Source organism: Carcharhinus amblyrhynchos, chromosome 2 (assembly GCF_965287045.1).
Source record: "Carcharhinus amblyrhynchos chromosome 2, sCarAmb.v2.hapA, whole genome shotgun sequence".
Taxonomy (NCBI): Eukaryota; Metazoa; Chordata; class Chondrichthyes; order Carcharhiniformes; family Carcharhinidae; genus Carcharhinus; species Carcharhinus amblyrhynchos.
This window is the reverse complement of record NC_137325.1, coordinates 19,132,447-19,150,804: the sequence shown is the minus strand read 5'-3', so window position 1 is coordinate 19,150,804 and position 18,358 is coordinate 19,132,447. Positions and strand designations below refer to the sequence as shown.

Sequence of the window (18,358 nt, the reverse complement as noted above, 5' to 3'; positions counted from 1 at the left end):
AACTGATTTGTCAAGCACGATCTCCCCTTGACAAAGCCGTGCCAACTCAGTAGTACTTAATCATGCATTTCCAAGTACTCTGTGATCTCATCTTTAATAATGTACTGTCAAGTTTGCCAATGACCGAAGCCAGGTTAACTGGCCCATAATTTCCCGTCTGCTACCTCCTTCCCTTCATAAAACAGCGGTGTTACATTAACTACTTTCCAGTCCTCTGGTACTCTCCCTGCCTCCAGTGATTCTCGAAAGATCAGCACCAATGCCTCTACAATTTCCTCAGCTATCTCTTTTAGAACCCTGAGGTGCAGTCCATCCAGTTCAGGTGATTTATCCATCTGTGACAGACTCTCCAAACTGCTGCAGAAAATAGAAGGCATGCCAGCATTCTTGGATGCTATTTCCTCTCTCCACGAGAACATGCAGTTTCATTAGTTACAATGTATCACCATCAGAGGCTTTCCAGATTAGCAACAGGTTAGAGTATGCCTGTGCTCTGGCACCAACTCTTCGGTATATTTTTCTCCATGCTGCTATTGCACGCATTCAGCAATTCAAACAAGCACATCTACATACATGCCAGAGTTGATTGCAAGGTGTTCAACTTAGGAAGACTGTGTGCCAAGATCAAAGTGGATAAGGCCCTAGTCTGAGAGTTGTTCCTCACTGATGACACTATGCTGGTATCTCATACTGAAGTTCACTTGCAAAAGCTTTTAGTTTGGCTCTCCCTGATCTGCACGAGTCTGACCGACAATCAGCATCAGTCAGACCAAACTTACAGGCCAGAATGTAGAGACGTCACCTTCCATCAATATTGACAAGCTCACCAAAATACTCTTTGTCAAAGCTAGAAAAGGCTTTGACAAAAAGGGTTATCTGGACTTGAAATGTTAGCTCTTTTCTCTCCTTACAGATTCTGCCAGACCTGCTGAGATTTTTCAGCATTTTCTCTTTTGCTGTCAGATCTGAGATTGTCCAGCATTTTCTGTTCTTGTTGTCTAACCAGCTTAACTGTTACAATGCATGAAACATGGCTGCCAATTTGCACATTGCAGGATTCCACAAACAATCCTGAGCATATATCAGTGGTGTTTGTTAAAGGATAAATTTCGGCCCAAGATGCCTGGAGCAACTTGCTTGCCTCCCCGCCGACCCGTCCCCTAGATGGGATCTTGGTTTAACCGTTCGTCCAAAATACAACACCGTCAACAATGTAGCATTGCCCTGGAGTGTTAACTTAAGAAGTCTCACAACACCAGGTTAAAGTCCAACAGGTTTACTTGGTAGCAAACACCACTAGCTTTCGGGGCTCTGCCCCTTCGCCAGGTGAATGGGCCGTTCTGATCACAAACAGAGTACATGAAGGCACACACAACATATATGCCCTGTTTGTGGTCAGAACTCTCCACTCACCTGACGAAGGGGCAGAGCCCCAAAAGCTAGTGGCGCTTCCTATCAAATAAACCTGTTGGACTTTAACCTGGTGTTGTGAGACTTCTTACCGTGTTTACCCCAGTCCAACACCAGCATCTCCACATCGCGCCAACCTGAATACAAGCGAGAGGTGTAAGGAGTAGCTTCTCCACACCTATTCTCTTTCTCCCAAGGGAACAAGACGCACAACTCTCTCTCCACTAACCCAACTAGCCCGGCACCACACCGCGTCGCACTCACACTTACTCCGGCTGCCTCACTGCCAGCGGGCTCCAATTCAAATCCACCGCCCCGCCGCACCACAGGCCCAGGCCGCGCACTACGTCACATCGGGGGGCGGAGCCCATTCCAGCGCGACCTTCCTCACTGGCCAGTGGGCCACTCAGTCCGATGGGATGATTGGTTGACTGTGACGTCCATCATTGCTGAGACCGCCCTCGTCCCCTGGCGACCCCACTCCCGATTAGCTGAGGCGACCGGTCACTCATTCACTCTCTGTCGGATTGGCCGAAGCCCCTGTCACTCATCGTGGACTAGCAAACCGATTGGCCGAATCCGCCTGCCACTCAAGAGTCCGCATCCTGATTGGCTGTCCCTTCTACGGGAGGGTGGGCACTCCAACGGAAAGGGGAGGGGAAGGGAGATGGCAAATATCTAACACCTAATAGATTGAATGAATCGTTAAATCATATTGTATTGTTTAAAAAAAATCGGTGCCCTCGGGCGGAATACGGCCGGGGGCGGAGGGGGGAAAGAGGACCGGCACCGTTAGGCGCGCGCAGAACGTTCCTGCGCCGAATCGGCTGCGCGGGTAGCGGGGTAGGGCGAGTGCGCCTGCGCAAGCGGAAAGGGCGGGGAGGGTGGAATGCGCCTGCGCGCTGCCGGAGGCCCAGAGAGATGGGGAAGAAGCACAAGAAGCACAAGTGCGAGTGGCGCTCGTATGATGGTGAGCGAGGGGCGAGGGAGCCAGCCGAGTGGGCTTCACTCGCTGTGGTGATGAGGCAGAGGTCAGAGGGAGGCGGAGCTATCACTCAGGAGGGATGGGGAATTAAAGTGTCCAATCAGAGAGAGGGCTGGACCCCCCCTCCTCCCCCGGGGCCTGGTGCGGCGGGGGGGAGGGGCCCCTGTTTACAGTCCCCAAATTGGGAGCGAATCATAGAATCCTACTGTGCAGCAGGAGGCCATTCAGCCCAGCGAGCCTGCACCAACAACAGTCCCATCCTGGTCCTATCCCCTTTGCCCTAACTTACGACTTGCCTGGACTTGCAAAATCTCAGTAACTGTCCTGTCTGGAGACAATACACATCACTTCAACCTGTGCTTAACACTCTCTCCACTCAGGTTGTCTGTACCTTAAAGACTTGGTTAGCTGCAAAGACTCACATTCCAATCATTACTCATATAAATTGAGTTTGTGTCTTTATATGCCCTGTTTGTGATCGGAACTCCCACCCACCTGATGAAGGAACAACCAGTTCCGAAAGCTAGTGGCATTTGCTACAAATAAACCTGTTGGACTTTAACCTGGTGTTGTGAGACTTCTTACTGTGTTTACCCCAGTCCAATACCAGCATCTCCACATCACGCCTATCCCCTTAATCCTACATAGTTACCCTGCAAATCTCCCTGACGTTAAGGGTCAATTCAGCATGCCCAATCAACCTAACCCATATGTCTTTGGACTGTGAGAGGAAACCAGAGCACCTGCAGGAAACTCAATGCAGACACGGGGAGAATGTGTAAACTCCACAAAGACAGTGACCCAAGGCGGTAATCAAACGTAGGTCCTGAGAACTGTGAGGCAGCAGTGTTAATCACTGTGCCACGTGCAACTCAAAAGTCACGGTGGATTCTGGAATCTGAATCAAAGACAATGCTGGAAAGTCTCAGCAGGTCTGACAGCATCTGTGGAGAGAGAAAGAATGTTTTGCAGCATCTGCACCTGCATCTGTTCCCTTTTCATTTTCAATCCTTGTTGCTGCCTTTTTTGTTTGAAACTCTTGGTGCTGTGGACTGTAGCAATTATTGATCCTAGAATTTGCTGTACAGCATTGGCCTTTGCCATGTTTCTGTTCCGTGTGAGCCTCCTAATCTAATCAACGTATCCTTCAAGTCCCTTCCCCTTCACTTACATATCTAGCCTCCCCTTAAAGATGTCTTACTTGAAAACTCAATTACCCCTGCATATCATGCTGTTACCACTGAGTTTCTTATCAATTCTTCATTGATATATTAGTGACGACCTAGATCACAGTCCTTTTATATTTTTGTTTGGGTCCTCTTCTTGTTTGTGTGAAGATACTTTGCAAATACAGTATAATCAGTTGCAAACTGGTAAACTGACGGCAAGGTACATTAAAATTAGCTTTTGAGTTTCCGAACTGCAACTACAGAATAGCATTGACACTGAATATTTATTTGGGAAGAAAAGAAGGAAGACATTAAGTCCACAATAAAAAAACTTGGGATTGGATAAACTAAAAGGCCACCAACTCTGCTGCATTATCGTGAAGTGAATTATGTTTTAAGCAGCAGCTTTGATTGTAGTTGGAAGCTCTTCAGTCCACACTGATCTGCTGAGAAAATATGCCACAACATTTCACAGGCTAGATTTTTACTTCATAAACATCTTGTGTTCAGATAAGCACTGGTTAATGCTAATGGAAGGCCACTGATTTAGCAATTAATATGGGATGACGTTGAGCAACAAATTCACATTACTTTGGCTTTAGAACAACTTGATTCGGTGCATTCTTGCTTCTGAGCCAGAAGGTTTTTAGGTCAAACTCACCTTCGGTATTTCAGTGCAATACTGAAATGACACTTCTCACAAGATGAGATTTAAATAGAGACACACAATCTGCCTGTCAAAATGGAAAATAGTCTATGGCATTAGTCAAGCAAAAGAGGGGTGTTGTAGTTGTGTCTTGGCCAATGACTTTAAAACATCAGTAACAGATTGCTGTTTGTGGGATCTTGCTATGTATGGACTGGCTGCTATATCTGACAGCCAAACAAATGGTAATTAAAGTTCAAAGTAGTCAATTGATTAAACATGCTCCTGTCATGAAAAAGAGCAAACTGAAAAGGGGAGGGGAAAATACAAAATAACTTGTATAAAATTCAAATTAGATTTTTGAAGTGATTGTTAATGACAATCTATTTTTAGTGCCTCTCAATTTAGAGCAAGTTCTTGCATAAATTGCAGACTTTTTATTCATGTATGTGTGAAGTGCTTGCCTCCTCTTTACAGGCTTTAGCGATAAACCCCCTGAAAAGCCACTTAAGCTGGTGCTGAAGGTGGGAGGAAGTGAAGTTACTGAGCTCTCTGGTTCAGGCCATGATTCCAGCTATTATGATGACCGGTCTGATCATGAGCGAGAACGACATAAAGACAAGAAAAAGAAGAAGAAAAAGAAGTCAGAGAAAGATAAACACATTTCAGATGAAGAACGTAGGAGGAGGAAGGCAAGTTGACAAAATTGGTTCAATCAAGGACAGTTTACATTTATGTACTGCCTTTGATGTTTAAATAAAAGGCCCAGCACTCTTTAGAAATAAATAATAAAATAGTCATCCAAGTGAATGGGAGGGAGATTGGCATGAATGACTGTGATGTAGCTTTAAAAGGTGGTGTGTAAAAATGGTGAGATAGAGTCTTTTAGTGTGGGAGTTCCACAGTGTTGAGCCAAGATGGCTGAAGGCTCTGCCAATGATGTTGAGACAAGGGTTCACTGGATACGTGAGAGATGAGAGGACTGATGAACATAGGAAGGTAGATGAGGAAGCCTGATTTGAGGGGTTACGGGGCAGTGGTGGCTAGGGATGATTTGGTGATATTGAAATTGGAGTAAGGATGCTATTGTAGGTCAGGTGAACTGAAAGATGAGCAGGAATTTGTGCAGATCAAGATGTAATTTGCTAAATTTCTCACAAAGTGAATGGAGCATGGAGATTGGGAAGCAAGGTGGGCATTGACATAATCAAATCGGGATGTGGCAATGTTGGATGAGAATTTCAGCCACGAAGGGATGGATAGGAGCAGAGGGTAGTGGTCCTCTTGAGGTTTTGGGTTTGTAAACTAGAAATGCTTGAGAAGAATAGTTTTTCTTTAGCAAAGTCAATGTGAGAATTAGAAGAGGAAATTTGGTCTTGTAGAAGCAATACAAGAACATTAAAAAGAGGAGTAGGAGTAGACCACAACTTCTATGAGGCCTGCTCCTCCATTCAATGATGGCTGATCTTGGGTTTCAACTCCATTTTCTCACCCATTCCCTGTATTTTCCTAAGAAACCAAAAAGCTGCCTATTCCAGCCTTAAATGTATTCAACGATGGAGCATCCATAATTCTGGAGTAGAGAATTTCAAAGATTCACAACCCTTTGAGTGAAGTAATTTCACTACATCTCAGTCCTCAATGTTTGGTTCCTTACCCTAAGACTGTGATTCCGTGACCAATCGAAGCAATCTCTCAGGGTTTACCCTACCAAGCTCCTTCAGAAGTTTGTAGGCTTCGATGAGAGTGTCTCTTATTCTTCTAAACTCCAGAGAACATAAGCTCAATTTACTAATTTTGGCCTGTACTCTTCGGAGTTTAAAAAAATGAGTGGCAACCTTATTGAGACATCTAGGATTCTAAGGAAACTTGACAGAGTAGATGCTGAGAGGTTGTTTCTTCTGTTTGTCCGAATGTAATTTAAGTTTGTTTACTTGGTTCGACCCGAAAGACCGAGTGTGGGCTGTGTGTATAAAAGGTGTTAGAGAATCCGGGACCAGAGGGCATAATCTCAGAGTAAGGGGTCAACCCTTTAAGATGGGAGGAGAAATTTCTTCTGAGGGTAGTGAATATATGGAGTTTTTTACCGCAGTTAGCTGTAGAGGCGAGTCGCAAAATATGTGCAAAGCTGAGATAGTCCGATTTTTAATCATTAAGGGAATATAGGGTTATGGGGATAAGGTGGGAAAGTGTCGTTGAGAATTATATCACAACAGTCATGATCTCATTGAATGATTGAGCTGACTCAATTCATTGGATGGCTTACTTTCTGCTCCTACATCTTCTGGTCTTATTATGGTCCTTAACTTCCTGAGTAAGCCAAGGATGAATCCTACTTGGAGTTTTTGTTCTTCAATGGAATTTTTTTGAACATTTTGAATTATTTCTTTAATGTTTCCAACTGTTCATGTTTCTCCATACCTTTTAGTCAATTTACACAATTAATCTTAGCCCAGTTCTCCCCTCATATCTATGTAATTGGCTTTATTTAAATTTAAGAATTTTGTTTGCAATTGGAATATGTCACTTTCAAACATAGTATGGAATTGAATGGTACTATGGTCACTATTTTGGTGGTGAATCCGTTACTAATTAACCCGGCTTCGTTAGATAATGCTAAATCTAAGATAGCTTTATCCCTTGTTGTTTCCACCAGATTCTACTCCAAGAAACTATCACAAGAGCATTCTACAAACTCACCTTGTAGACCTTTCTTGCCAATTTGATTGGCTCAGGTCTATATGAAGATTCCCCACAATTATATTTCTCTTGTTACAGTCTCTGATAATTTCTTGTTTAATGTTTGGCCCAAAGGCATAACTACTGTTAGTGGGACTATAAATACCCCCAGCAGTGTTTCTTGACTCTTGCTATTCCTAATTTCCACCTAGGCTGATTCTACGTCATGGTCTTCAGAGGCCAGATCCTTTCTTAATAATGTCCTTACATCACCCCTTACTATAAAGGTTACCCCACCTCTTTTGCCATTCTGTCTGCTTGAAATATTGCATACTCTGAAATTTTAATTTCTGAACTCTGATCACTTTGTAACCATGTTTCTGAAATGGTGATTACCTCTATTTGTGCCACTAATCTATGAGAAAATGTTCAAGGGATGGACACACCATCTTGTGGTTAATTACAAAAGTTAAAGATACTAGCAAACTTAAAGAAAACAAAATAATAAAAATAATTATATAATTGGGCAAAGCCAGTTGAACATTCAGAAGATTAGACAATATAAGGAACATCAAAGGCTGACTAAAAGTGTTAATAAGGAGGGGAAAGTTAGAGTACAAGAGAAAAATAGCAGAAATATTAAAATGAATGGTAAAAATTTCAAAAATATTTTAAAAAGTAAGTGACTCTGATCCTATTTTAAAAAAATGAGTCTGGAAAATGGATAATGGAAAATAAGGAAATGGTAGCTGAATTGAACAGTATTTTGCATCAGTCTTCACTATGGAGGAATACAAGTAACATCCCAGAAGCAACTATAAATCAGAAATAGAAGGGAGGGAGGAACTCAAGGAAAATTACAATTATCAGATAAGTCATACTGAGTAAATTGTTGGAGCAGCAGGCTGACAAATGCCCAGGCCCTAAAGGACTTCATCCTAAGGTCTTAAAGGAAGTGAGAGAGTTGAGGCATTGGTTTTAATTTTCTAAAATTCCCTAGATTCAGGGAAGATCCCGTTAGATTGGAAGGTGGAAAATGTAACTCCATTTTTGAAAAAGGGAGGGAGAAAAAAAGTGGCAAACTACAAGCCTGTTAGCCTATTAATATTTGTCATACGGAAAATGTTAGAAGCCATTATTAAAAAAGCTATCCAGAGCACTTGGATAAGTTCAAGGTAATCAGGCAGACTCAACATGGTTTTGTGCAATGGAATCATATCTAACTAATGTATTGGAGTTTTTTGAGGGAGTAACATGTTGTGGATAAAGGGAAACTGGTAGGATATATAGAACGTTACAGCGCAGAACAGGCCCTTCGGCCCACGATGTTGCGCCGACCAGTTAAAAAACAATGACCCTCTAACCTAAACCAAACCCTTACCATCCATAAACCTATCCATGGATCTCTTAAACGCCCCCAAACTAGGCGCATTTACAACTGCAATTGCATGTAGAGTCCCAGAAGACATTTGATCGAGTGCCACATCAAAGGTTATTGCGAGAAATAAAAATTTGTGGGGTAGTGGTAACATATTAGCAAGGATAGAAAATTGGCTGGCAACAGGAAGCAGAGAGTAGGCATAAAAGGGTCTTTCTTAGGTTGGCAAGATACTACGAGTGTTGTGCCAAAGGGATCAGTGTTGCGATCTCAACTTTTTACAATTTCTATAAATGACGGACAAAGGGATAGATGGGATAGCTTGCTGACGACACAAAGGTAGGAAAGCAAGTTATGGCAGCGACGTAGTGAGGTTACTAGAGGATACATAGATAAGTTAAGCTAGTGGGCAAAGATCTGGCAAATGGAGAATAATGTAGGAAAATGTGAAATTGCTCACTTTGGTAGGAAGAATAAAAGAGAAGCATGCTATCTAAATGGTGACAAATTGCGGAGCTCAGGTGCAGGGGGACCTGGGTGATTAAGTGCATGAATCGCAAAAGGCTTGAAAGTTGGTACAGCACGTAATTTGGAAAGCTACTATATGTTACCATTTATTGCGAGGGGAATTCAATACAAAAAATAGGGAGGTTATGCTTCAATTATGCAGAGCACTAATGAGACCACATCTGGAGTACTCTGTACAGTATTGAACACCTTATTTAAGGAAGGATGTAAATACATTAGAAGCAGCTCAGTGAATGTTTACCAGACTAATACCTGGAATGGGCAAGTCATCTCATGAGGAAAGGTTGGACCTGCAGGTTCAGCAGGTGGTCAGGAAGGCGAATGGGATGCTGGCCTTCATAGCGAGGGAGATTGAATATAAAAGTAGGGAGGTCTTGCTGCAGCTGTATCGGGCATTGGTGAGGCCGCAGCTGGAGTACTGTGTGCAGTTTTGGTCGCCGTACTTACGCAAGGATATTCTGGCCTTGGAGGGAGTGCAGAGGAGGTTTACTAGGCTGATACTGGAGTTGAGGGGGTTGAGCTATGAGGAGTGGCTGAATAAACTAGGCTTGTACTCGTTAGAGTATAGAAGAATGAGGGGAGATCTCACTGAGACGTATAAGATGATGAATGGGATGGATAGGATAGAGGTGGAGAGGCTCTTCCCGCTCAGAAAGGACAGTAGGACTAGGGGGCACAGCCTCAAGATAAAGGGGGGACGGTTTAGAATGGAGTTGAGGAGGAACTTCTTCACTCAAAGGGTGGTGAATCTCTGGAATTCTCTGCCCGTTGAAGTGGTGGAGGCTGCCTCGCTAAATATTTTTAAGACGCGGGTTGATGGGTTTTTGATAAGCGAGGGGATTAAGGGATATGGGGAGAGGGCGGGAATGTGGAACTGAGACACGACAGATCAGCCATGATCTTATTGAATGGCGGGGCAGGCTCGAAGGGCTGGATGGCCTACTCCTGCTCCTATTTCTTATGTTCTTATGACTTGTATCCACTGGCGTTTAGAACAGTAAGTGGAACTTGATTGAAACATATAAGATCCTAGGAATCTTGACAGGGTGAATGTGAAGGGTGGTTCCTCTTGTAGAAGAATCTAGACCTAGGGGGTCGCTATTTGAATATAAAGGATCGCCTCCTTAAAATGGAGGTAAGGTGAAATATTTTCTCTTAAAGCGTTGCGAGCCATTGGAACTTTCTGCCAGAAAAGGCGGTGGAAGCAAAGTATTTGAAGCTGAGGTGGATAGATTTTTGGTAATCAAAGTGATAGGTTATTGGAGGTAAATGGGATGCTGATTTGAGGTTACTATCAGATCAGCTTAATTAATTTTTTTGAAGAGTTAAATAGATATAGTAGATAGGAAGTTTGCATGTAAACAGCACAGAACAGCTGGGACAAATTCTGAGATTGCTGTTTCAAACTCTTGCATGGAAACTGCTTTCCCTTCCTGATGTGTCAAAATTGTTTCTATCTCCTTCTCAAACTCTGAAATTTTAGAGCATGTGATGAGTTGGTGACATTTCCTGTGTCAACACCTTGCACTCAATTATATTTTTTCCTCTGCTCCTATTTAATGTTAGATAGCTTGTCTGGCAATTTATTTCTTCTCTGTATCTCAATCTTGCTCTCGCCAAATGTTGTTCGCCACCTGGCTCATTCTGTGATTACTCTCAGCTCAGATTTCAAGGCATAAGCTGGTTTAAGAGCACTGGAAAGACCTTGGATCTATCAGCATTTGGATTATACATGAATCTGCATTTTGGAATACTGCGAATCGACATCTGATCTGAATTGAAGGTGGCTTTGTGGTTAAACAGGGCAGAGCTGTGTGAGGGATGTTTGAGAGTGCTCTGGGGTTATTTGGTGAGAAGGGGGCAAAACTCATTGGAATTTATTTGTAATCCAGGTGGTGAAATTTCAAGCACAACAGGGTGCTCAGACTGGGAGCATGCAGGGTGAGTGCTGGGGCATTGATGTGCTGGATAAGAATGAGTTTGGTAGTGCTGAAGATCTAGGAACAATGGAGCTAGGGCCAGGGAGCAAAAGAAACATAACTGCCAAGGGAAATGGAAGTGGAGGTGGGGGGGGGTCAAGTGTTTGCTTAATTTCACTATTGGTTCTTGATGGAAAACTTGAAATCATGATCCATCATTTTTGTATGAGTGGTAGATAGTGTCCGGTAAGTCTTTCTGCCTGATTGCTGGTTTTGGTACATATTTCTCCTGCTTGTCACATTTGAGAGAATAAAATATACCTGAACCCCAGATAAACAATGTCCTGAAATGTGCTGAGCTTTGTCTTATCATTTGTTCTTGTAGCACCTTAATATCTATGGAATTTCTCAGTTTGAATCTTAGCCTTGACCCTAAAGAGTGATGTTGTCTCCCCTTGAGACCTGAGAAACTGGGAAGGAGATCATTTTTAGACTTTTTTCTATTGTGGCTCCTGCTGAAATGTTGAAATATTAATACTATCTGTAAAGAATTTATTTTTATTTGATTTGATTAATTATTCTCACATGTATTAACATACAGTGAAAAGTATCATTTCTTGCGCGCTATACAGACAAAGCATACCATTCATAGAGAAGGAAACAAGAGAGTGCAGAATATAGTGTTACTGTCGTAGCTAGGGTGCAAGAAAGTTCAACTTAATACGAGGTAAGTCCATTCAAAAGTCTGACAGCAGCAGGGAAAAAGCTGTTCTTGAGTTGGTTGGTACGTGATCTCAGACTTTTGTATCTTTTTCCCAGTGGAAGAAGGTGGAGGAGAGCATGTCCTGGGTTGCGTGAGGTCCTTAATTATTGCTGGCAGCCTTGCTGGGGCAGAGGGAAGTGTAGACAGAGTTAATGGATGGGAGGTTGGTTTGGGTGATGGATTGGGCTACATTCATGGCCTTTTGTATTTTCTGCAGTCTTGGGCAGAGCAGGAGCTATACCAAGCTATGATACAACCAGAAAGAATGTTTCCTATGGTGCATAAGTAGCTAAAAGTAGGTGAGATCGTAACTGATGTGCCAAGTTTCCTCAGTCTTCTTAGAAAGTAGAGGCGTTGGTGGGCTTTCTTAACTGTAGTGTCAACATGGGGGGATCAGGACAAGTTGTTGCTGATCTGGATACCTAAAAACTTGAAGCTCGCAACCCTTTCTGTTTCGTCACCGTTGATGTTGATAGGGGCGTGTTCTCCTTTAAGCTTCCTGAAATCGATGACAATCTGCTTTATTTTGTTGACATTGAGGGAGAGATTATTTTTGCCGCACCAGTTCATTAGATTCTTTATCTCATTGTTAGCAGAACTTTTTTATAAGGAATAAGTGATGAAATGGTTTCTAAAGTTGTGAGATGCAGTCAGTACTTAATAATCTTCTGCAAACGTTCAAGATTGGAGATTGGCATTGCAATGAATGGCTAGATCATGAATTTAACTTTAATATCTTTCATTCCACACTTTCTGATTCCATCTCTAGGTAATGCAGACAGGGAGGAGTACAACTTAGAGATTAGCCCTGGAGCATATAGCTGACAAAAATCAGTTTGTGCAAAAGAATTGAGTATAGAAACATGTCTTGGATTTTTGTGTAGAGCGGTGCTCATTATTTGGACACTGTAGGATCTTCTGTGACTGTGTAGTTTTCCTGAAGGAACAAGTAGTCTTGTTAAATACTAAACAAATCCTTAATCTCACTTAGTTACAGGTTCAAGACCAGTTGGCAGTAGCTAACTTTTGTTCGCCGATATTATATCTTGAAGACCAGGTATGTATTGTGGTAGCTTTAGGCAATATCAGGAACTGAAAGAAAGATTGAACCATTCACAAGGGCCAGGGGTTTTCATGCACACTTTGGGTTGGTCAAAACATTAAGACCAATGACTGCACATTTTAGAATATTTTCTGATATTCAAAACTGTCCAAATTTTTATAAAATACTTTGTTGCCTGATTTCAATTCAAAGTGTGAAACACATCAGTTGCCTTGGACAACCATGATCATATTAGAAAAAACATAAAATATTTGATAATAAAACAACCCTTTACTTGTTACAATTGACTGGATGTTGAGTATCTTGCACATCACTTTATTAGTGCTATGCTGAACAAGGCTCAGCTTATTGCATATAAAAACAGAAAATGCTGGATACCCTTTTGACTCTTAGTTTTTGCGTAACTAGACTGAAAGCATCATACGGTTCTGCTTGCTGTGCTTTAGCAGTGATACAAACATGCATATTTGTGTGCAAAGTATGCAGTACTACACCCTATTCATTCCACCTGGCTTAATGATCTGAATACTTGTACTCAAAGGAAAACAAGCAAATTGAAAACACAGCACACCATACTTGGTACTTGCACATTCTTCTAAGGTAGACAACTTTTTAGCACATGGTTTCTGGGATTTCTTTTACTGGAAGGTGACCTTTTACACTATTGCATGTTTGTACCCTATTAGTATCATGGTGGCACAAAACTAATTGTACTCTTCCATAGATTGTTAGAGTTCAGGATATTCACCGATCATCTGTATCAGTGACATCCTTATTGGAGTCAGATGTGATGATGTATTCTATCAACTGACATTGGTTATCTTATGTCAGGAAGAGAAGAAGCGAAAACGTGAGAAAGAACACTTAGACAGTGAGGCTGATGCTGATGAGTTTGATCCAGGAAAAAGAATTGAAGTTGAACCCCCAACCGATCGACCAGTCCGATCATGCAGAACAAAGGAACAAGGTATTTTATGTTTTTTTTGTTTCCTTGGGTGGACCGCCAGTACAAAATTCAGCTATAAGTTGGGGAAGTATTACATGAGAGTATGTTTCTACAAATGATGGAATTAGAGAAAAATCTGGTTAATATTTCAGAGCCCGTTTTCCAAGTTCCAACAGCTGCAGTATTTTGTTTTATGTGCAACCTTTTAACTGTAGGGCCTTATAGACCCAAAACACAAACTCATCTTTCCCTTTAGAGGTGCTGATGTTTTTATTTCAGATTTTGGAATACTCACTTCAGCCTTTTTTTCCACCACGTATTCATATTAAGCTCTTAAAATTGAATTGGTTGAGTGCACAAAAATAATCATTCTTCTGTAATGTTACAACAATCGTTTAATGGGCGGCGTGGTTGCACAGTGGTTAGTACTGCTGCCTCACACCTCCAGTGACCTGGATTCAATTCCAGCCTTGGGTGACTGTCTGAAGTTTGCACATTCTCCCTGTGTCTGCATAGGTTTCTTTCAGGTCCTGTAGTTTCCTCCCACAATCCAAAGATGTGTAGGTTAGGTGGATTGGTCATGGTAAGTGCGTGGGGTTTCAGGGATAGGGCAAGGGAGAATTGCATTAGATATTCCGGCAGAGAATCATGCAGGCTTGATCGGCCGAATGGCCTCTCCTGCACTGTCGGGATTATATGGAAAATGGCTTAAGAGCATGTATGGTTAATTAAATTTCTGTTTGTGGTATGTAAAACTGTTTATTTAAAAGTGATTATTAAATCTCTTTGGCATGGCATTTTATTTAGGGTTGAAAGATTTAGTACTTTATTATTTGAAGGAAACATGAGAATAAGTTCTCAAATATATCAACTATACTCAAAGATTTTATTATAACATGAAGCACAATTATCATGTGAAATAAGATGTCAAATATATTAAAGAGTACGCTGAAACTGTAATGGACTAAAATGAATTGTACTGAATGTAGAACATGCCTAGATATCTATAATTTTTTTAAAAGTTGCCATTTCAAAACAGCTGCTGAGCTTTACAATTATGATTCGTCTCTTCCTTTACTGTCACTGTTGTGCTCCCCATAGCTTAGTTCTGAGATTCATCCCACAAAGTAGGCCAAAGTTTTATGCAAAATTGGCAGAGATGTAATGTTTTACTAAAGTTTTCATCTAAGGTAGACTGCATTTGTAGTGCCTTTAGGTGAGGCTTTTGGTGGCAGTTTTAATATCGTGGAATGGCAGAATGCTGACATGGGCTAGGAAGTACCTAATTTGGTTGACACTGGTTCAATGTTATTACTTTTTCGTTATTTGAACAATAGATTTTCATGGCTATGGTTTCAGATATAAAGTTTGCCCCACTGTTGATAAACTGCTCATTTAATACCAAACCTGCTTTTGTTTTTCAATAAGTAAATAGTCCATACAATTTCAGCAAAATCTTTTGCACATAATTACATTGCATTGTGTTGTGTTAAACCAAGTAAATCACAAAGATGCAAAGTTTTAATTGTCTAGGCCATCTTGCTGAGTCAGTAATGCAATTGTCACAATTATTCTGGGCTAAGCAGGGGAAATAGCAAGCAGAGAATCTCATTTCTGATCATTCTCTAGTGACCTCAATACTGTAATTGGGTGTTTGTGGCTGTTCCATGTTACACTGTGTTCTGATGACACTAGTGGTCAACTAGCTTGTCAGCAGTCGTGATCAAGTTTGCATTTACAAACCAGACACTTGAATGAGGCATTGGAGGGTCTATGAGTTGATGCAGTGCAACGCCTAAACGTAATACCTGTGTAGGGAAAGAGGACTAATAAATGAATATCAAATTGCTGCTTGGACTGTAAAAGATGGTTGTTCATTACCAAAAATATAACACCTATTACAACCACAGGCTGTTCCAAAATAATCAGTAAAGTAGTTTGTTAATGTATTTACTGTTGTAATATAGGAAAGCTTCTTTGAAGTTATATACTGCCTGTTTCTTACCCAAATATTCAAGATAAACTGGACACATCATTTCCCATATTCAGCTTAAGCAAAAAAAACTTTCTTAACTGCATTTTGTTTGCCTTTATTTACTTGCAATAAATTACACAGCTAGATATCCGCTTCTTTTGTGGGATTGCAGCATTGTTCAGTTGACTACCAGCTCTGATTAGGGAACTATTTCATTGATTTGGAGCGTAACAAATGTGAGGCTGCATTAGCAGCATGTAACCTGGCATGATAGAACAACCTGGTATTGAGCTGCCACTTTCTTGTACATGCCAGATAAAGACAAAACACTGTGGATGCTGGAATATGCTGGAAAATCTCATCAGGTCTGACAGCATCTGTGAAGGGAGAATAGAGCCAACGTTTTGAGTCTGGATGACACATCATCACGAACGGTCATCCAGACTCAAAACATTGGCTTTATTCTCTCTTGAACATGCGAGGTTACTTAATTGTGCAAATACCCAAATAACATTCCTCAACCAGTTGTTAAATGCTAGAATTTACTGACAATATTGGTAAATAATACATGCATTCATATCAAAAGATCACAAAACATGCCAGGGATTGCATTACTTCATTACTTTTTAAAGTGCATTTATTTATGTAAATAAGTACAGATCATTTATGTACTATTAACCTTCAGCACTAATAAACCCTGTGTTTGTGTTAAAAGTGGAAAGCGAGAATACACCCCTGCAGCAGCTATTGGAGCATTTTTTGCGCCAGTTACAGAGGTAAGTTCGACAGTCATATTGTCGCTATGAAATAACAAAATAACATAAGTCAAAGCTAGGAGTAATTAAACATCTGATACTTCAATAACAACGTTAACTACGGCCCATGATTTCCAATCTCTGGGTTGTTGTCCTCAGGATGGAGGTGTGAAAGAGATACTAAAGAGGTTGAGGGGAACACCACCTGGATGTCCCCATGTAGAGATTGCATAGCAATTGTCTGGGAAGTTCAAGGTTCTTCTGGGCAATTACCCTGCACGGGGAAGCATTTGATACTGGAATTTAAACTGCAGTCTACTGATGGTTCCACCTATCTTAGTGGAATAGTTATCCCTGCCAATTACCCCCACCACTGACTTCCTCCCAGACCCTTCTTCCCTGTCGACTTTCTCCTCCCACCCCAACCCCCGCAAACCCCCCTGCTAACTATCCTCCTTGCCCACTACCCACCGCATCCACTATTTTCTCCCTACCCGCTTATTTTCCCCCTACCTCCCAAGTGGACATAATGTAGACCATGAGTGAGTCCTTATTTCATTGCAGGTTAGATGAGAGAATTACAATCAAACCTATCCCTGTCCTCATGTCCAAACTGATTATGCAAAGTTGTCCTTATGATTTTCTGGATAGCAGTTTGGTTAGATGGGAAGCTTTCTCTGTCAAGACATTGGATGGAACTTTCGGGTTGTTTACAATCTATGAAATCATTAATGTATTGTCAAATAAATCCTCTTATCATGTTTAAAATGTTGACCATATTGCCTGAGGCAATATTTCCCAGCCAGGGATGGAACCACGATTGACTTCCTTTGCTTATCATAGCCCAGACCACTGAGACCAACCCAACTTAACCAATATCACCAGCCTAGCTGAGATCTGCTGAGCTGGCAGAGACCATAGTACTGATGGTTGAATACAATACCGCTATAGCTGATATCCAATAGAGATAAGGAAGGAAAAAAAGAGTGACTATTGGAAATGTGTATTAGGTATTACCTAAGTTATTGTCAAAAAATCAATTTTTTTTCAGGAAAGATCCTCATGGATTTTTTGCATTCCCTGTTACGGATAGCATTGCCCCTGGTTATTCTATGATAATAAAACATCCAATGGATTTCAGCACCATGAAAGATAAAATCCTGGCAAATGAATACAACTCCATTACAGAATTTAAGGTAAGGTTAACACAGGAGCTAGACATGAATCATACTTTTATTCATACTTCTATGTTTCCTTGATTTCTCATTCAGCAATTATTTTTGAAAAGCTGTTTGAAACTTTTCATGGTGAGAGCAATATCATTAAGACAATTTTACAGTTTCATCATGAAAGGTTTGTTTGAAGAGTTCCCTTACAGGACCTCATGAGAAGAAATGGCAGGACTCAACATTTCACATAACATACTCTGGAGGAATGACTGGCACAAATGAAAGAAGTATACGTATGATGGAGGATGGGCAGGATCTTACTGCCGATTGGTCAGGCTGTTGTGTTTGTAATAGGTCTGTATATGTTAACATTCTTGCTGCTGTTTCATGAACTCTGCAGAATGGATGGTCAAGTGTTTCTTGAGTAAAGAAGTCATCTTAGGGGATGGTGTGGTCTTGATAGATCTCCATGGCTTCTCTGATGTGTCTTTTAATGCTACTGCATGACAAATGAGATAGGTTTGGAGTTGGACCATTCGATCTAGTTGAGACGATAGCTGACATGTCCCGTTCAGTGTGTTAGAAGCAGGTTTGATGTCCTTGAGTCTATGTGTAGGCTGCAGCCTGTTTCACCAATGCAGATGAGTGCCCATTCGCACGGTATGCTGTAAATTCCTGGTTTATCATGAGATGGTTTCTTGTTTTGATGGAGCAACACAACGGAGTCAGAGTTTTATGTTACAGATTAACTGATTGAATTGCTGCTTGTTCAAACTCTCCATGATGATATTAGTGATGGTTGGTGACAATGTAGTTCCCATTGCAGCACCATTTGTTTGCTTGAAATAAGAACCATTGTCATCAATTTTGCTAACAACTTTGTGGACCTTTTGCCCATTGGAGAGAATTCACAGTTTTAGCCCGTTTCCCCAATGTAGATGATTCTAATCACATGGTGTGCTGAAGGATGGAG

The 18,358-nt window shown here is 41.3% G+C and overlaps 2 protein-coding genes across 13 annotated transcripts in view; one reads left to right on the top strand and one right to left on the bottom strand.

Moving 5' to 3' along the window:
- Positions 1–1,747, bottom strand: part of trip13 (thyroid hormone receptor interactor 13) — a 31,963-nt gene extending 30,216 nt beyond the window's left edge. The window contains exon 1 of one of the 2 annotated variants that reach the window (XM_080215530.1): positions 1,675–1,747. The gene's annotated coding sequence lies outside the window, so the exon portion shown is untranslated. The remainder of the gene's footprint in view (positions 1–1,674) is intronic. The other variant, XM_080215531.1, reaches the window with a different exon arrangement.
- A 535-nt stretch (positions 1,748–2,282) lies between these two features.
- Positions 2,283–18,358, top strand: part of brd9 (bromodomain containing 9) — a 61,734-nt gene continuing 45,658 nt past the window's right edge. For 8 of the 11 annotated variants that reach the window (XR_013888582.1, XM_080203104.1, XM_080203094.1 and 5 more), the window contains exons 1-6: positions 2,283–2,380; positions 4,688–4,902; positions 12,469–12,534; positions 13,372–13,507; positions 16,177–16,237; positions 17,268–17,412. Coding sequence is in view for 10 of the 11 variants with exons in the window: in XM_080203104.1 (XP_080059230.1) it covers positions 2,332–2,380; positions 4,688–4,902; positions 12,469–12,534; positions 13,372–13,507; positions 16,177–16,237; positions 17,268–17,412 (672 nt within the window). In the remaining variant the exon portion in view is untranslated. The remainder of the gene's footprint in view (positions 2,381–4,687; positions 4,903–12,468; positions 12,535–13,371; positions 13,508–16,176; positions 16,238–17,267; positions 17,413–18,358) is intronic. The other 3 variants (XM_080203135.1, XM_080203125.1, XM_080203115.1) reach the window with 1 other exon arrangement.